This window comes from Lynx rufus, unplaced genomic scaffold (genome assembly GCF_022079265.1).
Source record: "Lynx rufus isolate CCGP_SWC_20201006 ecotype Redwood Valley unplaced genomic scaffold, mLynRuf1.p SCAF_8, whole genome shotgun sequence".
In the NCBI taxonomy this organism is placed as follows: Eukaryota; Metazoa; Chordata; class Mammalia; order Carnivora; family Felidae; genus Lynx; species Lynx rufus.
In genome coordinates, this window is record NW_025814896.1 from 27,584,401 (window position 1) to 27,607,637 (window position 23,237).

The following is a 23,237-nucleotide window of genomic DNA, read 5'->3' on the forward strand; positions in this document are numbered from 1 at the left end:
GAATTACAATCCCTCACTGTTCGTGGGCTCGTAGAGAGCGTGCAGAGATCCCCAAGCTGAGGCTGGCTGATTAGCTGACATTTCTTTCATTCCGCTTTCAACAGATACTGAGGGCCATTAGAGCCAAGCCCTTCTGTAGGGTAGTTTGCACACACCCGGGAATGAGAGGGTTACTTGCAGAAGGAGATGCAGATAAGTGATGAGCAGTTTTTTAAATAATTTTTTTAATACTCTGAAAAAAGTATATACAAAGCATATAAAATTGTCTGCAGTACAGGTCTCCTGGAAGAGATGATGATGTCATGACTGACACCCACAAGATGAATAAGTCAGGTGGAGAGGGAAGAGAGATCCAAGCAACAGGAACAGCCTGTGCAAAGGCCCGGAGGCCAGAGTACACAGGCTGTTCAGGCTGGCTACAGAGTCACGGAAAGATGTGGTTGGGAAAAGGCCAAGAGGAGGTGACCCACGGTTTGTCAGTGTTACTTAAGAGGCTTTATTTTGTCCTGACCCCCTCCAGTCTGGCCGCCTCCATTCCATTCACTTATTTAGCATATATATTAAGCACCAACTCTTTCTAGGAAATGGAATACAGCAACATAGTCAAGTTCCCTGGGGCTCAAATTCTAGAACATAAGACATAATTACAAAGTGTGATAAACACTGCAAGAAACATACAGAGATGGATCTGATCTTAGGGGTCAGGGTCAGGGATAACGTCCCCCAAAAAACGTTTAATTGAGATCAAAAAAATACATAAGGAGTTGAGAGATGGCGTGGGGGTTAACCAGTGACAAGGGCAGCCTAGGCAGCAGAGATAACAAGTTTAATAACCCTATGGTGAGAGGAGGCATGACTAAAACCAAATGAAGCCCAGTGTATCAGTCCAGGTTTAGAAAACCACTTTGGGGCACCTGGGTGGCTCAGTCTGTTAAGCCTCCAACTTTGGCTCAGGTCATGATCTCACGGTTTGTGAGTTGAAGCCCTGCATGAACTGCGCCTGCTCCCATTGTTAAGGCAGAGCCTGCTTCAGATCCTCTCTCTCCCTCTTCTCTGCCCCTCCCCTGCCTCTCAAAAATAAATATTAAAAAAAGAAAGAGAGAAAGAAACAGAAACCACTCTAGGTATCGAAGAAGGTAATGGGACCTAGAGTGGGTATTAGGAATGACTCCTAGAACACTACTGAACTGACTTACCAGGGGAGCCGCTACCTCTCACAGAAAAGAGCCAGGAGCCATCACTGGAAGGGCTGAGTTTGAGGACATACTACTGAAGCTACCGTCCAAGGACAGGCTGCTGGGATCGGAAAACTACTGCCAATTCTACTGCCAGGACAGTGAAATGAGGTTTTGAAGTCAGAGACATGACACCAGTGTCTCCACAACCTTACTTATCAGCAGAAACAGCCAAAACTATTTGACTTCTGCCTTACTTCCTTCCACCTTCAAACCTCATGCAAGTATATCTAATTGCTGCAGCTCTAGCTGCAAGGGAGTCAGAAAGTTTTAGCTTTACAGCATGCATAGCACAGTAAGGCACATAAACAGTGGGAATGAGGGCACTTAACTGGCTCAGTCGGTAGGGCATAGGACTCTTCTTGATCTTAGGGTCGTGAGTTCAAGCCCCACGTGGGGGATAGAGTTTACTTAATAAAAAACAAAAACAAACAGTGGGAACAGATACTGTCTGATATCTAACCCTATCCAGAACAGCCAGTGTGGCCAGTGCAGAGGTAGGAGGGAGATGATGGTACAAAATAAGGCTACAGACCCTGGGGTCTGGTCAGCCATGTTTAGAATTTGAGTGTAAGAATATAATGAGGAGCCACTGAAAGATCTTTGAGCAAGGAAGTGACATGATCAGGGTTGTATCTTTTTTATTTTTTTTAATGTTTATTATTTATCTTAGAGACAGAGTGGGAGAGGGAGAAAGGCAGAGAGAGAGAGGGAGACACAGAATCCAAAGCAGGCTCCAGGCTCCCAGCTGTCAGCACAGAGCCCGACGCAGGGCTCGAACCCACAAACTGTGAGATCATGACCTGAGCCTAAGTTGGATGCTTAACCGACTGAGCCACCCAGGTGCCTCATGGTTGTATTTTTAAAAGATCATTCATGGGTCGCCTGGGTGGCTCAGTCGGCTGAGTGTCCAACTCTTGATTTCGGCTCAGGTCATGGTCCCAGGGTCGTGGGATAGAACCCTTCGTCAGCCTCCGTGCTGAGCATGGAGCTTGCTTGAGATTCTCTCTCTCTCTCTCTCTCTCTCTCTCTCTCTCTCTGTCTGTCTCTCTCTCTCTCTGTGTGTGCCCCAACTCCACTCATGCTTTCACTAGTTCTCTCTCTAAAATAAATAAAAGGAAAAAAAATTTTAAATAAAAGATCATTGTGGATACTTTGTAGAGAATGAGTCAGTGGGGAGCGCAAGTAGAAAAAAGGCCAGTTTCCTCAGGTGAGCGATGAGGGTACCTTGGACCTGGATGATGAAGACAGAATAAGAAAAGTAGGCAGGGAGGGGCGCCTGGGCGGCTCAGTTGGTTAAGTGTCCGACTTCCGCTCAGGTCATGATCTCGTGGTCCGTGAGTTCAAGCCCCGCGTTGGCCTCTGTGCTGACAGGTCAGAGCCTGGAGCCTGTTTTGGATTCTGTGTCTCCCTCTCTGGCTCTGCCCCTCCCCAGCTCGTTCTCTGCCTCTCTCTCTCTCAAAAATAAATAAACATGAAAAAAAAATTTTTTTTAAGAGAAGTAGGCAGGGTAAACATATTTAGGAGTTTAAAGCAGCAAGACTTAGACATGGGCTGGGGGAGGTGTCAGTACCAAAGAGGACTCCCAGGTTTCCAGCTGTGGGACATAGAGGATGTCTGAGAGAAGGTGTGGAACAGGTGGCTCAATATACAAGGTCTTAAATTCTAAGGAGAGTTCTGGGCTGGAGAAATAAACGGGAGTCCCATAGCAATGGTCTTCAAACTCTTTAACCACATCCCATAATAAGATATGCATTTTATATCGTGGCCACAAGACATATGCATATATGTACTTACCTATAAAGAAACCAGTTTATATGTATATAAGGAAATAATATTAACCCTGTGGATGGGGTGCCCTGACATTTTCTTCATTCTTTTATAAATGCTTACATGACCCGTTAAACTGATTTTACAGTCTCCTAACGGGTCATGAGAAAAAGCATAAGGAAGAAAGATTACAGCAACTTGGAGCATACCTTAAGCAGCTCTGACATGCGAGTTTTACCTGATGGGAAAGGAAATCGTGACACGCTAATGAAGGACAGCCAGAAAAGGAGAAGAGAAACCAGGGTGTAGAGACATAAAAACCAAAGGAGGAAAGTTACAGTGAGAGGGGTTAACACCCGAATTGAGTGCCGCAAGAGATCAAGTAAAATTGGCTTTGAGAAATGTCAAGCAAAGTCAGGTCTGAAGAGTGCCCACTGGCCTGAGTAATGTCAAGGTCATTGATAAGGGCCTTATAGAGGCAGAGTGATGGGAGGAGCAGACCAAGGAACAAATCATCTTCCTAAATGCCAATCCAGTGCTCTGGCACGCCCTCTGCGGCTCCCTATTGCTCCAGGAACTCAGCCTACCATCTACCTCCTTTTGCAAGAGGCTCCTGGGCTCTGTTGGGACCTCATTCACAGCCAGGGTGCCCATCATATCTGTTCATGTCAGCTCCAGGTATGGCCAAGAAAGAGTAAGCAGAAGGAGTTCAGTATGGTGGGGGGGGGGGGGGGATACAAGAGGAAGCTACGGGTGAGCACGGCTCAGATCATCCCGAGTTTAAGGTGGAGTTTCATGAGAGTGTACCAGACATGTGCAATGCCAGTGTATCCATACAGTGCCCCTTACTGGCTTATCAACATGACCGGGAATATTTGGGGGAGGACATGTTTCATGAAAGTAAACACAGATACAATATGGAGGAGGATGGGGGGGGGTGGCTCAGTCGGTTAAGCGTCCAATCTTGGCTCAGGTCATGATTCTCGGTCTGTGCTTCGGACTCTGTGCTGACAGCTCAGAGCCTGCTTCGGATTCTGCGTCTCCCTCTCTCTCTGCCCCTCCCCTGCTCATGCTCTGTCTCTCTCTCTCTCAGAAATAAACAAACATTGGGGAAAAAAATTTTAATTTACATAATCTGTAACACAGCATTCATTTATAGGAAATGAATCTATAGCTAAACATGGACGTATGTAAACAATACCCGTGTACCAGGATGTTCACTGAAGAATTACTTGGGGTACTAAAGACTGGAACGAAACTGATTGCCTATCAATAGGGAACTAGTCAGATAGACTATGGCACATTTATTATTTTTTTTTCAACATTTTTTATTTATTTTGGGGACAGAGAGAGACAGAGCATGAACGGGGGAGGGGCAGAGAGAGAGGGAGACACAGAATCGGAAACAGGCTCCAGGCTCTGAGCCATCAGCCCAGAGCCCGACGCGGGGCTCGAACTCACGGACCGCGAGATCGTGACCTGGCTGAAGTCGGACGCTTAACCGACTGCGCCACCCAGGCGCCCCAACTATGGCACATTTAAATAGTGGACCACTATGCAGCTGTTTAACAGAATAGTTCTTTGTGCATTAATACAGAATATGCTCTCTGAGACATATTTTAAAGTGAACAAAGCAAGATACAGTATGCTACTATTTCACATTTCTGATTTTTGTCAGCTTTATTGAGTTATAGCTGACCATCAAACTGTAAGATTTAAGTGCAGGATGGTAATGATCTGATAGACCTATCAAATGCTTATTTATGTGTAGAACAACTCTGGAAGGATATTAGCGAAATTGGTAACTGTTGTGCTTTCTGAGAAGAACGGGATATTGGGAGTGTGAGGTGAAAGGAAAACTAATTTTATGCAGTATGTCCCTGGAGGCTTTGTTTTGTTTTGTTTTTGTTTTTTAATTTTTTTTTCAACGTTTATTTATTTTTGGGACAGAGACAGACAGAGCATGAACGGGGGAGGGGCAGAGAGAGAGGGAGACACAGAATCGGAAACAGGCTCCAGGCTCTGAGCCATCAGCCCAGAGCCTGACGCGGGGCTCGAACTCACGGACCACGAGATCGTGACCTGGCTGAAGTCGGACGCTTCACCGACTGCGCCACCCAGGCGCCCCTGTTTTGTTTGTTTTAATGATTTCACGTGTTGTCTGCGGCAAAAACAACAACAACAGCAAAAATAAATGCAAAATACAACACAAGACTTCAAAGAAATTCCTGTAGATTCTACAGAGCCTGAAGTTCACCTCCTTTATCTTTAAAAATAAGAAATTTTGATGGGAAAGTTTAAGACTCTCAAGCAGCCAACTCACTAGTCTCTCTGCTTCCTAGCACGCTCTCCTTCGATCCTGGACAACAGTCCCCAGAATGAAATCTGATCACATTACTCCCCAGTTTAAAGACCTTCAAAGACTTTGTGTCCTCTCCCTGGGGCCCACCAGGCCCTGCTAGAGTCCTGCCTCTTCTGGGCCTCACCCCCCACCCCCCACCCCGGCTAGGCTCCTGCTAGTCATTCCAGGAATTCACCCTCCCAGACTCGACCCATGGTTAACCCTTACCTTTCCTAGTGTTCAGCTCTAATGCCACTTTCTAACCGCAGCCTTCCCTAACCTTCTAGACCAGACCCTCTAACACTTCCTCCTCCCAGCAGCTCCCGCAAGTACAATGATATGTTTATTTATGCCATGGTTTGATTACTATCTGCCTCTATCTCTCAATTTTGAGCTCCCAGAGGGCAGGAATCATGACTTTTTTGCTCTTGGTTGTAGCCCAGCATTTAACACTGGGTCTGGCACACTGGAAAAGCTCAATAAATATTTATTGCATGAATGATCTAGAAATTACTTGGCTAAGGTTACAGATCAAGACATTGTGTCTACTTGTCCTTTAATGGTACTCGAAGTATCCCTTAGCACACCTGCACGGACTGTCTCCTGAAAAAGGGATTATTCTTTCATCTTTTTCTTTTCTTTTCTTTCTTTCTTTTTTTTTTTTTTTTAGAATTACGGAGGTGGTTGGGGGAATGGGTGAAATAAGTGAAGGGGATTAAGAGTACACTTATCTATTTTTTAATGTTTATTTATTTATTTTTGAGAGAGAGAGAGCGAGCAAACGGGAGAGGGGGAGAGGTATAGAGAGAGAGAATCCCAAGCAGGCTCTGTACGATCAGCATAGAGCCCGAGGCGGGACTCGAACTCACAAATCAAATCCTGAGATCACGACCAGAGTTGAAATCAAGAGCTGGTTGCGCCACACGACTGAGCTACCCAGGGACCCCAGGGCTTATTCTTTCATCTTTAAAAAGCTAATTCACTCCTTCAGTCTTCACCTTGGATAAGGGTTTCCTTCAGCCTGAGAGGTCTGGCCCCTCCTCCCTTATTTCTCTGAGGGCATATCACTGACACCGCCTGCCAGTCCCCTGGCACAGTGAGGACCCGGGAGAGCACGCAGTTAGTTCCTGGATTCCAAGTGCCCGGCTTCAACACTCCCTTACCACCGGCAAGAATAGCCATTGCCCTGAGGCCTGATTGCTCCTCCCCAGGAGGTGGGGGTGAGGATTCCTAGGCACAAGAGGACCTGCCCACCAGAGTCTGTGCCCTCCCTTTCTAGAACATTTCCCAAGACCCCAGAATTCCCTTCCAAAATATCCCTGAGCTCATTTACAGAGCCTTCACGGGTCTCACCCGTGGGGGTCTCATCCCTGGGTCCTGCTCAGCTGAGGGCAAACTACACTGCCTAATGCACACCTTATAGACCGGAGGCTTAGTTCTTAAAGTAGCTGTTTGTAAGAGGCAGCTCGGACGTGGGGGCTGGGTTGTCCACTCATGCATGCTGGGTCCCTCCCTGGTGGGATGGGTGGGAGGGGAGGTAGCTGGACAAGGGCAGGATTCAGTTGCTCCTTGGGCCAACACATCCTGGCACAGAATTCCAAAGGTCCTGGAATTCTTTTTTTTTTTTTTTAAGGTTAAAAAACATTTTTTAATGTTTAGTTTTGGAGGAGAGAGAGACAGACTGTGAGTGGGGGAGGGGCAGAGAGGGAGAGGGAGACACAGAATCCAAAGCGGGCTCTAGGCTCTGAGCTGTCAGCGCACAGCCCGACGTGGGGCTTGAACCCACGAGCCATGAGATCATGACCTGAGCTAAAGTCAGATGCTTAACGGACTGAGCCACCTAGGCACCCCTGTTGTTTTTTTTTTTTTAAGTTTATATATTTGAGAGAGACAGAGACAGCATGAGCAGGGGAGGGGCAGAGAGAGAGGGAGAGAGAGAGAGGGAGGGATAGAGGGAAAGAGAGAGAGACAGAGAGAGAGAGAGAGACAGAGAGAGAATCTCAAGCAGGCTCCGCACCATCAGGTCAGAGCCCAACTCGGGGCTCGAACTCACAAAACCCTGAGATCATGACCTTAGCAGAAACCGAGAGTCTGGTGCTTAGCCGACTGAGCCACCCAGGTGCCTTCAGTCCTGTAATTCTTTTTTTTTTTTTTCAACGTTTATTTATTTTTTTGGGACAGAGAGAGACAGAGCATGAACGGGGGAGGGGCAGAGAGAGAGGGAGACACAGAATCGGAAACAGGCTCCAGGCTCTGAGCCATCAGCCCAGAGCCCGACGCGGGGCTCGAACTCACAGATCGCAAGATCGTGACCTGGCTGAAGTCGGACGCTTAACCGACTGCGCCACCCAGGCGCCCCTTCAGTCCTGTAATTCTAATTCGAACCTGGCCTTCCAGGTTTTTCTGAAAGTATATTCATCAAGAAGCAGAGTTAAACATATTTCATTCAGCACATTATACTGATGTGTAACTTCTAACTAGAGACATATAGACCTCCAATTGCACTCTTGTCCCGGGCCTCACAACTGCCCCTGTTTGGTTTTGTCATTTCTTAGCTCAGACAAGCCACATAACCTCTCTGGGCCTGTTTCCCTACCAGAAAAATGGGTTTAATGATAACTGTCTCATCAGGGCTGGTGGGAAAATGAAATGAAACAATTCATGCAAAGGATCTGGCAGAATGCCAGACCCTCAGCAAACAGTAGCTACCAACCTTGTTTTTTTGTTGTTGTTGTTGTTGTTTGTTTGTTTTCATTTTTCTTCCTTTTTTGCCCGCTGGCTATCATCTCCGGTGATTTTTCTATATGACATCCAAACTGGTCTCTTTTGTAGGATGTCCACACTGCTCCTCCCGCCTCCCTCCTTACCCAACAATGACGACCGCCCTATTCTCTCCACTTAGATCCCACCCCTCTTCAATTGGGAAAACAGCTACTGGTGATTGCACGTTTATTATGTTTCAGGCATTGTTTTAAGAACTTGACAGGCATTATCTTAACTCAGTTCTGACACCAACTCAATGAAGTATTATTACTCCCCAAACACAAAGACACCGGGATCCGGAGAGTTTGAAGCACTGGCAGCTGGCAAGTGACAGAGCTCGCGGGAATGGGAACCCAGGGCGTCTTACTGCACAGTCAGGTCTTCCAAATATCCAGAGCCAGGAGCCTGTAAGCCGCCCCCTCCCTCCGCCAGCGCCCCGGCGACCCCACTCTCCTTCAAGCCCCCATTCCTAAGCCATCATTCCCCCTCAGTTCTCGGGGTCTGACTGTGGAATTTCAGCCCAGGAGGGCGGGCACTTTGTCTCACGCCACGTTGCCCACATCATGGATCCTCCTCCCTCCGTCTCCCCTTTCTCTTCCTTCCTCCCTTCCTTTTCTTTCTCCCTCCCAGTAAGTATTGAGGCCCTACTCTGTGCCGGGCTTTGTGCTCGTTCACATGCAAGATATTACCAATGGAAAAATCAGGGAGGGACGGTATTATATATCATTCGCTTTCTTCTTTATGGCTGTTTGGCAGATTTCTCCCCCCCCCCCCCCCCCCCCCCCCCCAGTGAACACGCAGGCCAGGTTCCTCGAACCCAGTTCAAATGTTGCTTTGCAAGGTAGCTTTGGTCGGAGGAAGGCTCTGTCCCCTTAACTCCCATCCCCCACGCCTTCCTCTCCGGCCCTCGAATCCAGGCCGCCCTGCCCCCTCCGGAAGGGGGAGTTGGGGGTGAATGCCGAAATCTGAGTGGCTCTTTCAAGCCTCCGTTGCTGTAGAAACCGGCTGCACAGGCCTTGGCGGTCCATTACACCATCCTCCAGCGACGCAGCCAATGGGTTCCGAGCTCCATCCCAGGCGCCCCTGCCCCACAGCTGCCGGGCAGCCCACCAATGGGCAGGCCCCTTGGCTTAGAGTCCTGCCCTCGGCCCAGGGACACCACCAATGGGCTTCGACCCCGCTCTCCTTTTAGCTTCAATGTAGCAACAAGACTCTCGATTTAAAAAAAAAAAAAAAAAAAAAAGGGAATTCTCTAAATTAGAAGAAACTAGTAGTAACGCCTTTTGTCAGTTGCAGCCTGAATGATCTTTGGCTGGTATTTTATTTAAGGAGAACAAAATTGTTCCAATTACACAACAATATAAGTCGTTCTGTACTAAACAATTTTAGGCAAGCAAAATGCAAGCATTGGGGTTGATATCTGCTCTATGTGGATTTCTTTCATTACAGGTATTTTCATCGAAGTTAAAATGATCAAGGAACCAGTCGTCTTTCCTTGTTTGTATTACAACTACATACAAATTAACGACGCTGCGTTTTTGATGCTGACTTCATAAGACATTGACCTAAGTAATTGGTAGCCAACTTTTATTGATCAATTTAACTCCTGGATTCAAAACATATTAAAACTGTAGGATAAATGAATATTTATTTTAATCCATTGAGGAAATTCCATTTCCAAGGTAGGCAGTGTAATGGCTTTGACACTCTAAAGTGTAAATAAACTAAATAAAGCCCTGTGCCGTGTTTTTAAAAATAAACCTTATGTTTTAGAACACTTTTACATTTATAGACAAATTGTGAAGATAATACAAAATTCTTTATCCCCCACCCACCCTCTCTCCTCTACTATTAACATATTATATTAACATGATAGATTTGTTAAATAATGATACACTGTTAGTAGCTAAAGTTCATAGTTTATTCAAATTTCCTTAGTTTTTACCTGATGTCTTTTTTCTATGCCAGGATCCCATCCAGGATGCCACTTAGCATTTATCTCACGACCCCTTAGGTTCCTCTGGGCTGTGGCAGTTTCTCAGACATCAACATGACTTATCATTGTTGGTGTTGACCTCGAACACCTGGATGAAGAGGAATTTGTCAGATTTCTCCACTGGAAAGTTACTTTCACCCTTTTTCATACTGTCCTCTTTGGAATGAAGTGACTATGCTCAGGCCACACGTAAGGGTGGGATTTTTGTTCCACCCCTTTAAGAGTGGAGTATTTAGTGGCGCCTGGGTGGCTCAGTGGTTTAAGTGACTGACTTGGGCTCAGGTCATGATCTCACCATTCATGAGTTTGAGTCACCCATTGAGCTCTCTGCTGTGGGTGCATAGCTTGCTTCTTCTGTCCCTCCCTCTGCATCTCCCCTGCTGGGGCTCTCTCTGTCAAACATAAACAAACAAACAAAAAAAAAAGAGTAGGGTATATACATAGTTATTTGGAGTTTTTCTGCACTCAAGATTTATCCTTTCTATTGATTTATTCAGTTATTTATTTATACCAGTATGGACTCATAGATATTTATTTCATACATTAGGTTATGATCCAATACTACTTAATTTTGTTGCTCAAATTGTTCCAGCTTTGGCCTTTGGGGGCTCTTTTAGTTAACTCCTGCGTCCCTTTGACATATCCCGCGTCTTCATGTGTCTTTCCTTCATACTGTTGTTGTTTTGGGGCACTTATCTTCGCCCCAGGCTTATCTTGCATATTTCCTGCCCCAGTCCTAGGATCAGCTGTTTCTCAAAAGGCCCGATTCCTCCCATTGGAGAATGATATTAGAAACCAAGACTGGGACGCTAAGGGTGCTCATTGCTACTGAAGTGTCATTTCTTTGAAGCCTTTTCAACTAACAGAACAAAGAAGTATATGTGTATATGCTAACTTGTGTGTATACACACATGTATAAATATTTCTGCATGTAACCATCTGTATCTGTAGTAAGCTAAACATGAGTTCCTATTTCTATTTCCAATTCTAATCCGTTACCACTAGTCATTATAGCCTTCTCTCCTTGTCTACCTGTACATTCCCACTCCAACAATGAGAGACCTGGCTCCCACTCTCCACCATCCATTTACCTAATTGTTCATTTCCAGTATTCATATACAGCAGTATCAGCATTGTTAACCCATGGCCCTGTGGGAAACAACTAGAGGACAGTACTTCGTTACTGTTTAGTTTTACAGGAGCCACTCATTTCTAAAGTTACTTACGTCAGCACCCTTTCCCCACCCTCTTCAGTGGGGTTGCTTCATACATTTCTTTTTTTTGTTTGTTTAATTTTTTTTAACGTTTATTTATTTTTGAGACAGAGAGAGACAGAGCACGAACAGGGCAGGGGCAGAGGGAGAGGGAGACACAGAATCGGAAGCAGGCTCCAGGCTCTGAGCCATCAGCCCAGAGCCCGACGTGGGGCTCGAACTCACGGACCGCGAGATCGTGACCTGAGCTGAAGTCGGACGCTTAACCGACTGAGCCACCCAGGCGCCCGCTTCATACATTTCTAATACAATTCAACTATTTTGTCGAATTCTTCATTCCATCTTGAGATTCTCCAGATGTTTAAAATGATTTTTTAATATTCTCATGCATTAGGATTTAAGTCTTCTGTGCTTCACCTAGTCAACCTTCTCTCCCTCAAACCCCGACAACCATAGATCTTTTTACTATCTTTATAGTTTTGCCTTTTGTATCTTTTTGTTGCTTTTGTTATAGCTACCATTTACTGAGCCTTTTATCACATCCCATGTCCTAACCTATTATACTCTCCCATTTTGCAGATGAGAAAATCGAAACAAAGGAGTTGAAATAACATCCCAAAGATTAATAATATTGAACAAATTTTCATTTCAAACCCTGGACACTTTGATTGTTTAAAACCCCAGTATCTGCCTGCTTGACTTCTAACTCATCGAAGGGGAGTCCCCGACATTTAGCCAATGAGATGAGGATAACCTGCTTCCCAGTTTACCCAGTTTATTTCTCTTGTTCCAGCATAATTATTAACAGTGTCCCTTTCATCATAAATAATATGGTCATCCCCAAAAGAAAAAGTCTGATGAATTTCAGAGTCAGGTTGTGGGGGTAAAGATTATACTCCAGGAGATGTGGGGATTTACCAGTGGTGTGTGATTTCAGAGTCACCAGGTGGGACCCACTACCCAGATAAAATCCCCTCCCCATTCAGTCACCTTCCCTTCCTTCTCCAATATGATTATTCCCCATTCCATCAGTCATGCTGGTGCTGTTAAAATGACTCTCCCGCTGTCCTCTTCTCTCCGTAAACCTGTCCCCAATTCTGGTCTCTCCTTTCTGCCTTGTGTTTTTCTGAATCTCACACTACATCTCATGGATTGACCATCCAGTATTCCAGCAGGATTTTTAAAACTTGGGAATTTCACAGAGAAGTTTAAAAAAAACAAAAACAAAACAAAACCTAAACAAAACAAAACAAAACTCAAAACACACATTTTAAAATTGGGGGATAGGCAAAAGATGGCCCACTTTTAATTTTGCTAAAATGGGAAAAACTGGGTCCCCTGGGTGGCTCAGTTGGTTAAGTGTCCAACTCTTGATTTCAGCTCAAGTCATGAGGTCACCGTTCCTGAGATCAAACCCCGCATCGGGCTCTCCGCTGTCAGCGCGGAGCTGGCTTTGGACCCTCGGTCTCCCTCTCTCTCAGCCCCTCCCCCGCTCACGCTCTCGCTCAAAAATAAACATTTAAAATAAATAATAAAATAAATAAAATAAAATGAGAAAAACCTCCACCTTCTATATTAGTCTTATCTATTGGAAATATAATGCAAGCCTTAAGTGTAATTTAAAATTTTCCAAGGGCGCCTGGGTGGCTCAGTTGGCTAAGCAACCAACTTTAGCTCAGGTCATGATCTCACAGTTTGTGGGTTCGAGCCCCACATCAGACTTTGTGCTGACAGCTCACAGCCTGGAGCCTGCCTTAGATTCTGTGTCTCTGTCTCTCTCTGCCCCTCCCCTGCTTGTGCTCTGTCTATCTCTCTCAAAAATAAATAAACATTATTATTTTTTTAATTTTCCAGAAGCCACATTTAAAAAGGTTAAAAAAAGCGGGTGCCTGGGTGGCTCAGTGGGTTGAGCGTCAGACTCTTGATTTTGACTCTGGTTATGATCTCACAGTCGTGATACTGGGTGTGGAACCTGCTTAAGATTCTCTCTCTTCCTATTCCTTTTCCCCTCTCCCCTACTTGCATTCTCTCAAAAAAAAAAAATTAAAAACTTAATTAATTAAAAATAAATGAATACATAAATAAATAAAATGGTAAAAAAAGGTGAAATTAATCTTAACGTATTTTATTTAACTAATACATACAAAATATTATAATCTCAACACAAAATCAAGAGCAAAATGTTAATGCAATATTTTACATTTTTTATGCGGTCTTTGAAAACCAGTGAAAATTTTGCACTATAGCACATTTTGATTTGCACTAGCCGTTTTTTTTTAATGTTTTACTTATTCTTGAGACAGAGAGAGACAGAGCATGAGCAGGGAAGGAGCAGAGAGAGAAGGAGACACAGAATGCGAAGCAGGCTCCAGGCTCTGAGCTGTCAGCAAAGAGCCCGACACGGGGCTCAAACTCACAAACCGTGAGATCATGACCTGAGCCGAAGCCGGACACTTAACTGACTGAGCCACCCAGGTGCCCCTGTACCAGCCATTTTTAAGTGATCAAGAGCCCCATGTGCAGTTCTATACTATTATTTGGTAAAAGAAAGAGACATGGCACACACACAAACACACACACACGCTCACACTCACCATCATAATCTCTGAATTAAAAAAAAAATTTTGTTTTACATTTATTTATTTTTGAGAGACAGAGCACGAGTGGGGGAGGGGCAGAGAGAGAGAGAAGGAGACACAGAATCCGAAGCAGGCTCCAGGCTCTCAGCTGTCAGCACAGAGCCCGATGTGGGGCTTGAACTTACAAACCCACAAGCCGTGAGATCATGACCTGAGTCGAAGTCGGACGCTTAACCGACGGAGCCACCCAGGCATGCCTTTAATCTCTGAATTTTTAAAGAAGACAGTCAGGTAAATCAAAAAGCGAATTACCTTGTTCTTACTGTCCTCTCTCTTCGTTAGGAACATCCTTGATGATCATGCCAGTTCACACACTGATGTTTTGGAGCAAGATAGAGTTGGGGTGCGTGGAGTTGCATGATGGTGTCTGGGTTGGCTCCTTCCTCCCTTATTTGAACAGATATTCAGAGTCTCTGTTCTGTCAAGATCTGCTAGGTGCTGGGGACACAATGGTGCGAGTGGAAATTCGGCGGGTCTTCTGATCTCATGGAGCTTCTGCTCTGCCGTAGTGTTCCAAGTGGGGCTGTGAAGGCAACGAGAGGGTGTGTCGTCTGCAGAGAATTTAAAAACAATAATAAAACGGATTGAAAGTCAGCCTGCCTTTTATTATCTCCTCCATGGGCCCACCCTTCTAAACCTTGTCAGTGGTAAAATACTCCTCCCCGAAGATCAATTTGTTGGTCTAACTTGAGTCTTAATAATATATTTGTAAGCTTCAAATCAGCCTACTTTAATTACTTGTGCACTAATAAACATTATATTCTACAAGGAAGTTAATTCAGAGCACTATCCGTTCAGTCAGCCCCTAACACATGCCGAGTCAGATGCAGCTACACATGTTAGTTTTGAAAATAAGCTCGTAACAGTACAGAATTATTCCAGCTAGCTTCCTGAGCACTTGTGTCTGCAGCCCCTTTGGTACAACATATGTCTCTGTTTAAACAATAGATTCAAAATAAACAATGATAGCATAGTGATTATGAAGCTTGAGTTGCTTCAATTCTGTCATCCTATGTGACCACTTGAAGCTTTTGTATTTAAGCTGAAACAGGGAAACAGAGAGTGAATCGCTGTGTGGTAACTGCAGATTTTATTATTTAGTAAAATTATATTATTATGCTATATTATATTACATTACATTATAATTTTCATTTGGTAAAATTATGTGGGGTTTTTTTGGTGGCGTTTTTTGAGTAGGCTCCTTGCCCAACGTGGGGCTTAAACTCACAACCGTGAGATCAAGAGTCTCACGCTCTGCTGACTGAGCCAGCCAGGTGCCCCTGGTAAAATTATGTTTTACCAAACTTGAATAATATATTTAATCTTAAAATTGAATCTTTAGGGGCGCCTGGGTGGCGCAGTCGGTTAAGCGTCCGACTTCAGCCAGGTCACGATCTCGCGGTCTGTGAGTTCGAGCCCCGCGTCAGGCTCTGGGCTGATGGCTCAGAGCCTGGAGCATGTTTCCGATTCTGTGTCTCCCTCTCTCTCTGCCCCTCCCCCGTTCATGCTCTGTCTCTCTCTGTCCCAAAAAATAAATAAACGTTGAAAAAAAAAATAATAAAAAAAAAATTGAATCTTTAAAAAAAAATTTTTTTTTTTAAGTAGGCTCCATGCCCAATATGGAGCCCAACACAGGGCTTGAACTCACGACCCTGAGATCAAGACCAGAGCTGAGATCAAGAGTCGGATGCCTAACTGACTGAGCCACCCAGGTGCCCCTGAGTGTTATTTTTAAAGCATTTTCGTGTTTTTAAACTGTAACGTAACGTAATCATTATTGCAATAGACGACTATGTAGGTGTGTTCTTTATTTTCTTTTATTTTTCAAAGAAATATATTAATGTAACTGAAAACTATTGATTCAATACTCTTCCCTTTTTTGTATTGTCATGTTTATTTTTGCTGACATGCTTACATATAAAAAGTTCAAAGAATATTTTCACCATCTACATTTCTTTTCTGGCCATTATCATTAATATTATTTATTATATATTATAACTGTTGTTGAAAATACTGCCATTTAGAGGATATAGGTGTTAAAAAGTTCTCTATCCCAAGTGCCACATGGGCCAGGTAGGCCACTGGTGCACTGAAGGCAAGGGACATGGGGCTAGGAGGGCTACAAGGAGGGAGACAGAGGTAGGAGTGCTGGAAGGGTGAGGGAACGGACTTCTCAACACCCTGTGTGGGGAGGCAGCCCAGCTTGTTCCACAAAGGGAGGAGGGCCAGTGTGGCTGGAAATTGGCTCAGGACAAAGAAAGTAAGAGAGGAGGTCAAATTGGTGAGGAGGGGTCAGACCAAGCCTGCTGGGTCAATAAAAGCCTGGTGTTCATCTTGAGAGTAATGAAGAAACCAATGAAGGTTTTTAAAAAGGGAAGATACACAATCAGATTTGTGAGTAAAACATACCATTGCTCTGGCTTCAGGAAAGAGAATGAAATGGAAGGAGACCTGGTGGGTTCAGGGACCAGAAAGGAGGCTGGACAGGTGCCCGATGAGAGGTGATGGTGGCCTGGACCATTGGGTAGTGGTGGTCAGCATCTCTCCAAGAAACTCACTGTCTTCCTACTGCAGTCTACACTGAACAGCTCAGTGGTGAGCCCAGCCTTGAACACCCGTGGCCTACAAGATTTAGACTCTGGGGCACCCATTAGAAAGGACTCAAGGTAGTCTGTATGCACTGATAACCGCTGCATCTCAGCAGCGGATCTGAGTTTTAGGTTTTCTTTTTCAAAATTTTACTTTCTTCTCTGGGCTCCCGTAGGAATTTGAGTGTACTCTTGATAGAACACTGACTTTGATTCACTCAATAAATATTTAATCAGTACTTATGATGTGCTAGGCACCCTCCTAGGGATAGAGCCATAAAACAAAACAGACAAAAATCTCTGCCCTCGTGGATCTTACATTTTAGTGGAGGGAAGATGGGCAAAAACCGAGTGAACAAATAAAATAATTCCAGAAGGTGGTAAGTGCCATAGAGCAAACGGAAATCATGATGAGAGAGAATAATGCAAGCAAACATTAAGATGCTTGATAATACCAAACTCTGGACAAGATGTGGATGAAAAGAATCTCTTCTCTGCTCCTAGTGAAAAAGTAAATTGGTGCAAGTTGGCAGTTTTACGACATTACCTTGTAAAAGTTAGCATTCACACGTCCTCAGATGTAGCCATCACACTTTCCATGATATATACTCTGGAGACCCTGCACTTGAACTCCAGGGACACATCTAGGATTGTTAACAGTAACACTCCTTTATAAGAGCAAAAACCTGGCAATAATCCAACTGTCCATGGACAGGACAACAGATAGGAAAATTGTAGCATATCCCCACAGTGGAAAATGAACCAACCCCATATGGGTGCAATACTTTAGGTGAACCTTAGCACTATAATACTGAATGAGAAAGTAAATACCAGGATATATAACAGCATGATACCTTTTTGACAAAGCTAGAGGCAAGAGAATACATTTTTAAGAGCCGTATTTTCTTTTTTTTTTTTTAATTTTTTTAACGTTTATTTATTTTTGAGACAGAGACAGAGCATGAATGGGGGAGGGACAGAGAGAGAGGGAGACACAGAATCCGAAGCAGGCTCCAGGCTCTGAGCCATCAGCCCAGAGCCTGACGCGGGGCTCGAACCCACAGACCGAGAGATCGTGACCTGAGCCGAAGTCGGACGCTTAACCGACTGAGCCACCCAGGCGCCCCAAGAGCCGTATTTTCAAAAGTAAGAGCAAGGAGACATTGCATCCCTCACACATGCTGGTAGGAATATAAAATGGTGCAGCAAATCCATTGAGACAGAGGTGGAGATATGGAAAACAAGCACAGAATTTCCTTGGGTGTTGATGAAAATATTCTAAAATTGATTGCAATGCACTCACACACTTTTTTTTTTTTTTAATGTTTCTTTGAGAGACAGCATGAGCACGGGGTGGGCAGAGAGAGAGAGAGAGAAGCGGACTCCGTGCTGTCAGTGCAGCGTCCTACCCAGGGCTGGACCTCAGGAACCCGGAGGTCAGGACCTGAGCCAAAATCAAGTCAGTAGCTTAACTAACTGTGCCCCCCCACCAAGTGCCCGGATGCCCTTTTTGAAATAAACCCATCCCCACCTCGCCAATTTTAAAAAATTATGTTGGTGTCTCTACGTTGTTGGTGCCTAGAGTCCCAGATAACTAATATTTATTGAGCATTTACTAGGTGTCAGATTTGTTCACAGCCAGTATCCCCATTTAACTTGTAAGACAACCATATGAGGGAGAAATGGTTTTTTCCCCCATTTCAAGGACAAGGAGGAGGAATCGGGATACGAATACTGTAATTCTGACTCCATGGAGGATGGAACAGGCCAGGCTCCAGTTCTGAAGGTTCAAACTCAGGGAAGCTCCGAATCTCAGCGTCCAGTAAATCCGAGGAAGGACCATTTGGTCGGGAGCGCGGCCTTCTCCTTCCGAGCGCCCTGTGCCTTTAAGAATCGCCCCCTCCCGCCCGGCCACACGCTCCCATTTCCCTCCCGGGCACCCAGAGCATCACCCCGCCCCCCGCGTCTGCGGAGCCGCACCTCAGCCCTTCCTCCCTGCTCTACACCCTCCAACTGGGCTCTCTGCCCCAACCCGCCCAGTGGTGGGTGAGGTCTGTCGCCAGGCTCTCCACTCTCCGCCCCGGACAGTGCCCACTACGCCCCAGCAGAAAGACACTTTAGAGGACCTCGTCCCGACCCCTCCCAGCTCCTAGTCCTGAGGGGCGAGGCCTACGCGCCCCCTCCCATCGCCCAGGCCCATGGCGCCGTGAAGGTGACCTCCCCCGGGGGCAGCACAGGGCCCGCGGTTCCCGAGCCGGCTCACACGTGGTGAACTGGGAGCGCGCAGCCCCTCCCCGCCACGCGCCTAGAGCATGCGTCGCGGACACGCCCCTCGCGCTGGCTCCGCCCCCGTGCCCGCGCACGCTTCTCCAGACCCAGGAGGGGCGTCGCGCCCTTGTCCGCACCCGGCGGGTGACTGTGTAGGTTGGGACCTGGGGATGGGACACTCACGCATCCTCGAACCTCGCCTGAGGACTGTGAAAAATCAGTTAGTCAGCCCTGCTCAGGACCCTTGGCTGGTAGGCGAGATGATCCAGCGACTCGCCCCAGCGAGATGCGCTGAGCTGGGAAGAGAGGGAGGGACTTCGAGCCTAGGATTCGAGCCTTACTAGTCTGCGTGTCTTTCTTGTTCTGCATCCGGAAAATAGGCGTCCTATTCCTTTCTTTCTCAGGACTCTTGTGGGGCTTCAAACGAGGTTTAATATAATATGAAAGCGCTTCGTTCATTGAGTTCAAAGCATTTGTCGAGGCTCTGTGTGGCTGGACCCTACGTGTAGTAGGCAGGGGCTGCATCTCTGAAACGATGAGACTGTACTCTTGAGCTTTCCCGAGCCTGAGTGCCCCCACATTCTGTCCTGGGACTGTGCAGAAAGACGCTCCTGAAAGAGGAGGGGGCGGATGTCCCACCTGGCGGCAGGTGTCACAGAATAAGCTAAAATTTCAAAGGCAACGTGGGGCGGGAGCTTTCGGAGGCAGATGGGAAGCACGCTCCGCGTTCCCCCACCCTCCTCCCAGTCCCCAGCCTAAGAAAAGAAACCAACCTCATCCGACACCCTCCAACCCAGCGAGACCGCCCAGCCCCGCAGCCCGAGCTCCGCCCCGCCCCGGCAGCCAGCGATTGGGAGATGCAAATACCAGCTTCTCTGCCCAGCAACGGGTGACGCGCCGCCTGAGCGCGAGGCGTGGCCCGGCCGCAGCCCAAGCGGGCACCTCGGTGTTTACACGGGGCGGCCCCGCGCGCGCCGCAGCGGCCCGCAGACGGCGAGGGGGAGGGGTGGCGCGCGCGCCGGCGGGGCCGCGCGGGGAGAAAGACACTGGAAGGCGGCGGGGCGGGGAGCGGCGCGCGCGGGCCGCGGCGGAGCAGGAGACTGAGAGGAGAGCCCGCGGGGGCCGGAGGGTGCGATTCCTCCGCCCCCGCAAAACAATGTGCAGCGTGCGGCTGGGCTCAACTTGCCGGAGGCGGCGGGGGCGCGCCGAGCCCGCCTGAGACCGCGCCGCTGACCTTCTCCCCCCGCCGTCCGTTGGGCCCGAGCGCCCAGCTCCTCGCTCCCCAGCTCGCGGGGGCCGGGCCGAGCTGCGGGGCGGGGCCGCCCCTCCGTCGCTGCTGCCTCCTCCCCCACCCCCAGCCGCGGAGGATGCGGACGGCCCCCGGCGGCGTCTAGCGGCCCCGGGCCCAGGCGCGATGGTGCAGCAGCGGGGCGCGAGGGCCAAGCGGGACGGCGGGCCGCCGCCCCCGGGGCCCGGGCCGGCCGAGGAGGGGGCGCGTGAGCCCGGCTGGTGCAAGACGCCGAGCGGCCACATTAAGAGACCGATGAACGCGTTCATGGTGTGGTCGCAGCACGAGCGGCGGAAGATCATGGACCAGTGGCCCGACATGCACAACGCCGAGATCTCCAAGCGCCTGGGCCGCCGCTGGCAGCTGCTGCAGGACTCGGAGAAGATCCCGTTTGTGCGGGAGGCGGAGCGGCTGCGCCTCAAGCACATGGCGGATTACCCGGACTACAAGTACCGGCCGCGCAAAAAGAGCAAGGGGGCGCCCGCCAAGGCGCGGCCCCGCCCCCCCGGCGGCGGTGGTGGCGGCAGCCGGCTCAAGCCCGGGCCGCAGCTGCCTGGCCGCGGGGGCCGCCGAGCAGCGGGCGGGCCTTTGGGGGGCAGCGCGGCGGCGCCCGAGGACGACGACGAGGACGACGACGAGGAGCTGCTGGAAGTGCGCCTGGTCGAGACCCCAGGGAGGGAGCTGTGGAGGATGGTCCCAGCGGGGCGGGCTGCCCGGGGACCCGCGGAGCGCGCCCAAGGGCCGTCGGGCGAGGGGGCGGCTGTCACCGCCGCCTCCCCCACTCCGTCGGAGGACGAGGAGCCAGAGGAAGAGGAGGAGGAGGCGGCGGCGGTGGAGGAAGGCGAAGAGGAGACGGTGGCGTCGGGGGAGGAGCCGCTGGGCTTTCTGTCCAGACTGCCCCCCGGCCCCGCCGGCCTGGACTGCAGCGCCCTGGACCGCGACCCGGACCTGCCGCCCCCCTCGGGCACGTCGCATTTCGAGTTCCCGGACTACTGCACCCCCGAAGTTACCGAGATGATCGCGGGGGACTGGCGCCCGTCTAGCATCGCCGACCTGGTTTTCACCTACTGAGCCCACCGTCAGCGGGGCGCGCACGCCCCCAAACCAGCTGTTTACATACAGGAATCAGGTATTGGGGCCCCTCGGAGGCCGAGGCTGGCACCCCATCTCCCGCGCAGCCTCCCCCCTCCCAGACGTGCCCATCCCCCTCAAACCCAGACATGCCCCTCCCCCGCAGACACACCCCAAGGCAGCCCAACCCCCACTCTTTCCCTGACATCCAAGCCCCGCCCCATCTTACCCCCTCCCGCACAGCCACCAGCAGCCAGCCCCCTCCGTTACACCTCCCGTCCACTCCTACAGACCTGCACCCCTCCCCCCACCTCGCACACGCCCCTCCTCGTGGCCGGAGGACACGCCCCTGCCCTTGCTCCCGATCCCTCCGCCTTCGCCCAGCCCGCCTCCTCCTTGGTTTAGGGGGGCGCTGCGGCTGGGCGGCACCGCGCGCTCCTCCCAAACCCCTTCGCTCCCCTCCCCCGAGCGCTGGGGCCCGCCCCCTTCTCGCGCATGCTTAATGCTTCTTAGGAGGAGGGGGCCGGTCCCAGTTGAACCGCAAGCCTCTGTGGCCCGCTCCGGGAAGAAGTGGGGCGGGCATTGAGCGATCCTTAGAAATCTTTTGATCCGGGAGCCGCGGCTTCCTTTCAACCCGACGGGGCGTCTCTGCCTTAATGGGAGGAGCACTAGGAAGGGGGAGAAAGAGACTAGCTGGCCCGGAAGGGTTGGGTTTGGCGCTTGGAACTCTCCCTAAGTGGCATAACCCCTTTTCCTTGCGGGGTTACCCAGACTGACGTGCACCCTCCCGCCTGCTATACACACACCGCTAGACTGCCTCCACAGTCTACCTTGGCACCCAGAAACTTGCCTTTTCTTTCCCCCATCCGGGAATTGGGAATAGGTCTTCATCTGGAACTGCACCACGAGAGGACCGCCCAAGAAAGCTCTGAACCAAGGCAATTATCAGTCTATTTGGGGACAAGGGCCTTGCTGCTCTCCACCCCCATCCCAAGTGCCCCATCACGTTAAGGCACACTCCCAGCCTGGACTCCTCCCTTAAGCCCACCGCCCTTTTCTATCACTCAAGTCCTGTGCCCACAGTGACCGTATTCAGTGGGAGAAGCTGAGGCACGTTGGTCCGGGGGCGGGGGTGTTGAGACTGAGGCATGAGAGCAGACGGAGTGACAAGAAGAGACCCACTTTTGAACAGCTGGCTTGAGACCATCGACTGGGCCAGTGACACCGAAGGGAGGGGCAGAGTAGTGGAGGTGTGCCGTTTGCGCCTGTTTTTCCGTGTGAAAAATCTGGATAGCGCTGCTGTCGGAGGAGGTTGTGTCCGGTTCGAGGTGCCCTCGGGGACCCCTGCCCCAAATTCCCCCTCTTACTCCCCAACTCTCCGCTCAAGTCCCGCCCCTCCGGCCTCCCCATACCCCCTTTTGCCCTCACTACCTGTATCTCACCGGCGTGTGTTCACCCTCCCGGGTGAGCACACACTCTCATTCACACACACAAATCTCAGGAACAAACGGTCCCAGAGTCCTCCTGGACCCCTGCCCAGGGTCTCTGCAGGTCTCTGCCCCACGCGTTCCCGTCGCTGACAAAGCCACCAGCTGCCTCCTTTAAGCTTGGTGCTCCGGCTCTGGGCCTTTCTCGCGCTCTCTCTCTCTCTGTCTGTCTTTCTCTTTCTCTCTCTCTTTCTCTCTCTCTCTCTCTTTTTTTTTTTTTAAGAAAAACAACAACAACAAAAAGACAATGAAAAAAACCCAGAAAACGTCATGTGAGTGAAGAGATGTCACTGTCTGTGGTCTTGGAGAACTAGTCTAGTAGCTGAGGGGAGGGGTCCCCCGATCTGGGGCACTGGCACCCACAGCAGGACTTCGCCAGTCTGATGCCAGGACTGAATAAAGTGTATTTGCCCCGACCTTGCCCTGTGGTTCTACATGTCTGTGCCTTTCCTCAACCCTCCCCCAGACAGTTTGTCAGATTGAAGTCCATGTGCAGGAAGAGCTGGGGGTCGCTGGGCAAGGCACCTGGCCCCTTTAGGCCTCTGTCTCCCTCTGTCTCAGGACTCCCTAGTCTTGA

General features: G+C 49.1%; 1 protein-coding gene across 1 annotated transcript; it reads left to right on the forward strand.

Moving 5' to 3' along the window:
• Positions 1–19,885: 19,885 nt before the first annotated feature.
• On the forward strand, positions 19,886–23,080 carry SOX12 (SRY-box transcription factor 12). The gene has a single exon (XM_047069371.1). It carries the CDS (start codon positions 20,229–20,231, stop codon positions 21,171–21,173), a length of 945 nt encoding a protein of 314 aa, XP_046925327.1. The 5' UTR covers positions 19,886–20,228; the 3' UTR covers positions 21,174–23,080.
• Positions 23,081–23,237: the final 157 nt, after the last annotated feature.

Excerpts from the sequence above, each read along its gene's own strand:
- SOX12 (XM_047069371.1), top strand. The coding sequence starts at position 20,229 with ATGGTGCAGCAGCGGGGCGCGAGGGCCAAGCGGGACGGCGGGCCGCCG.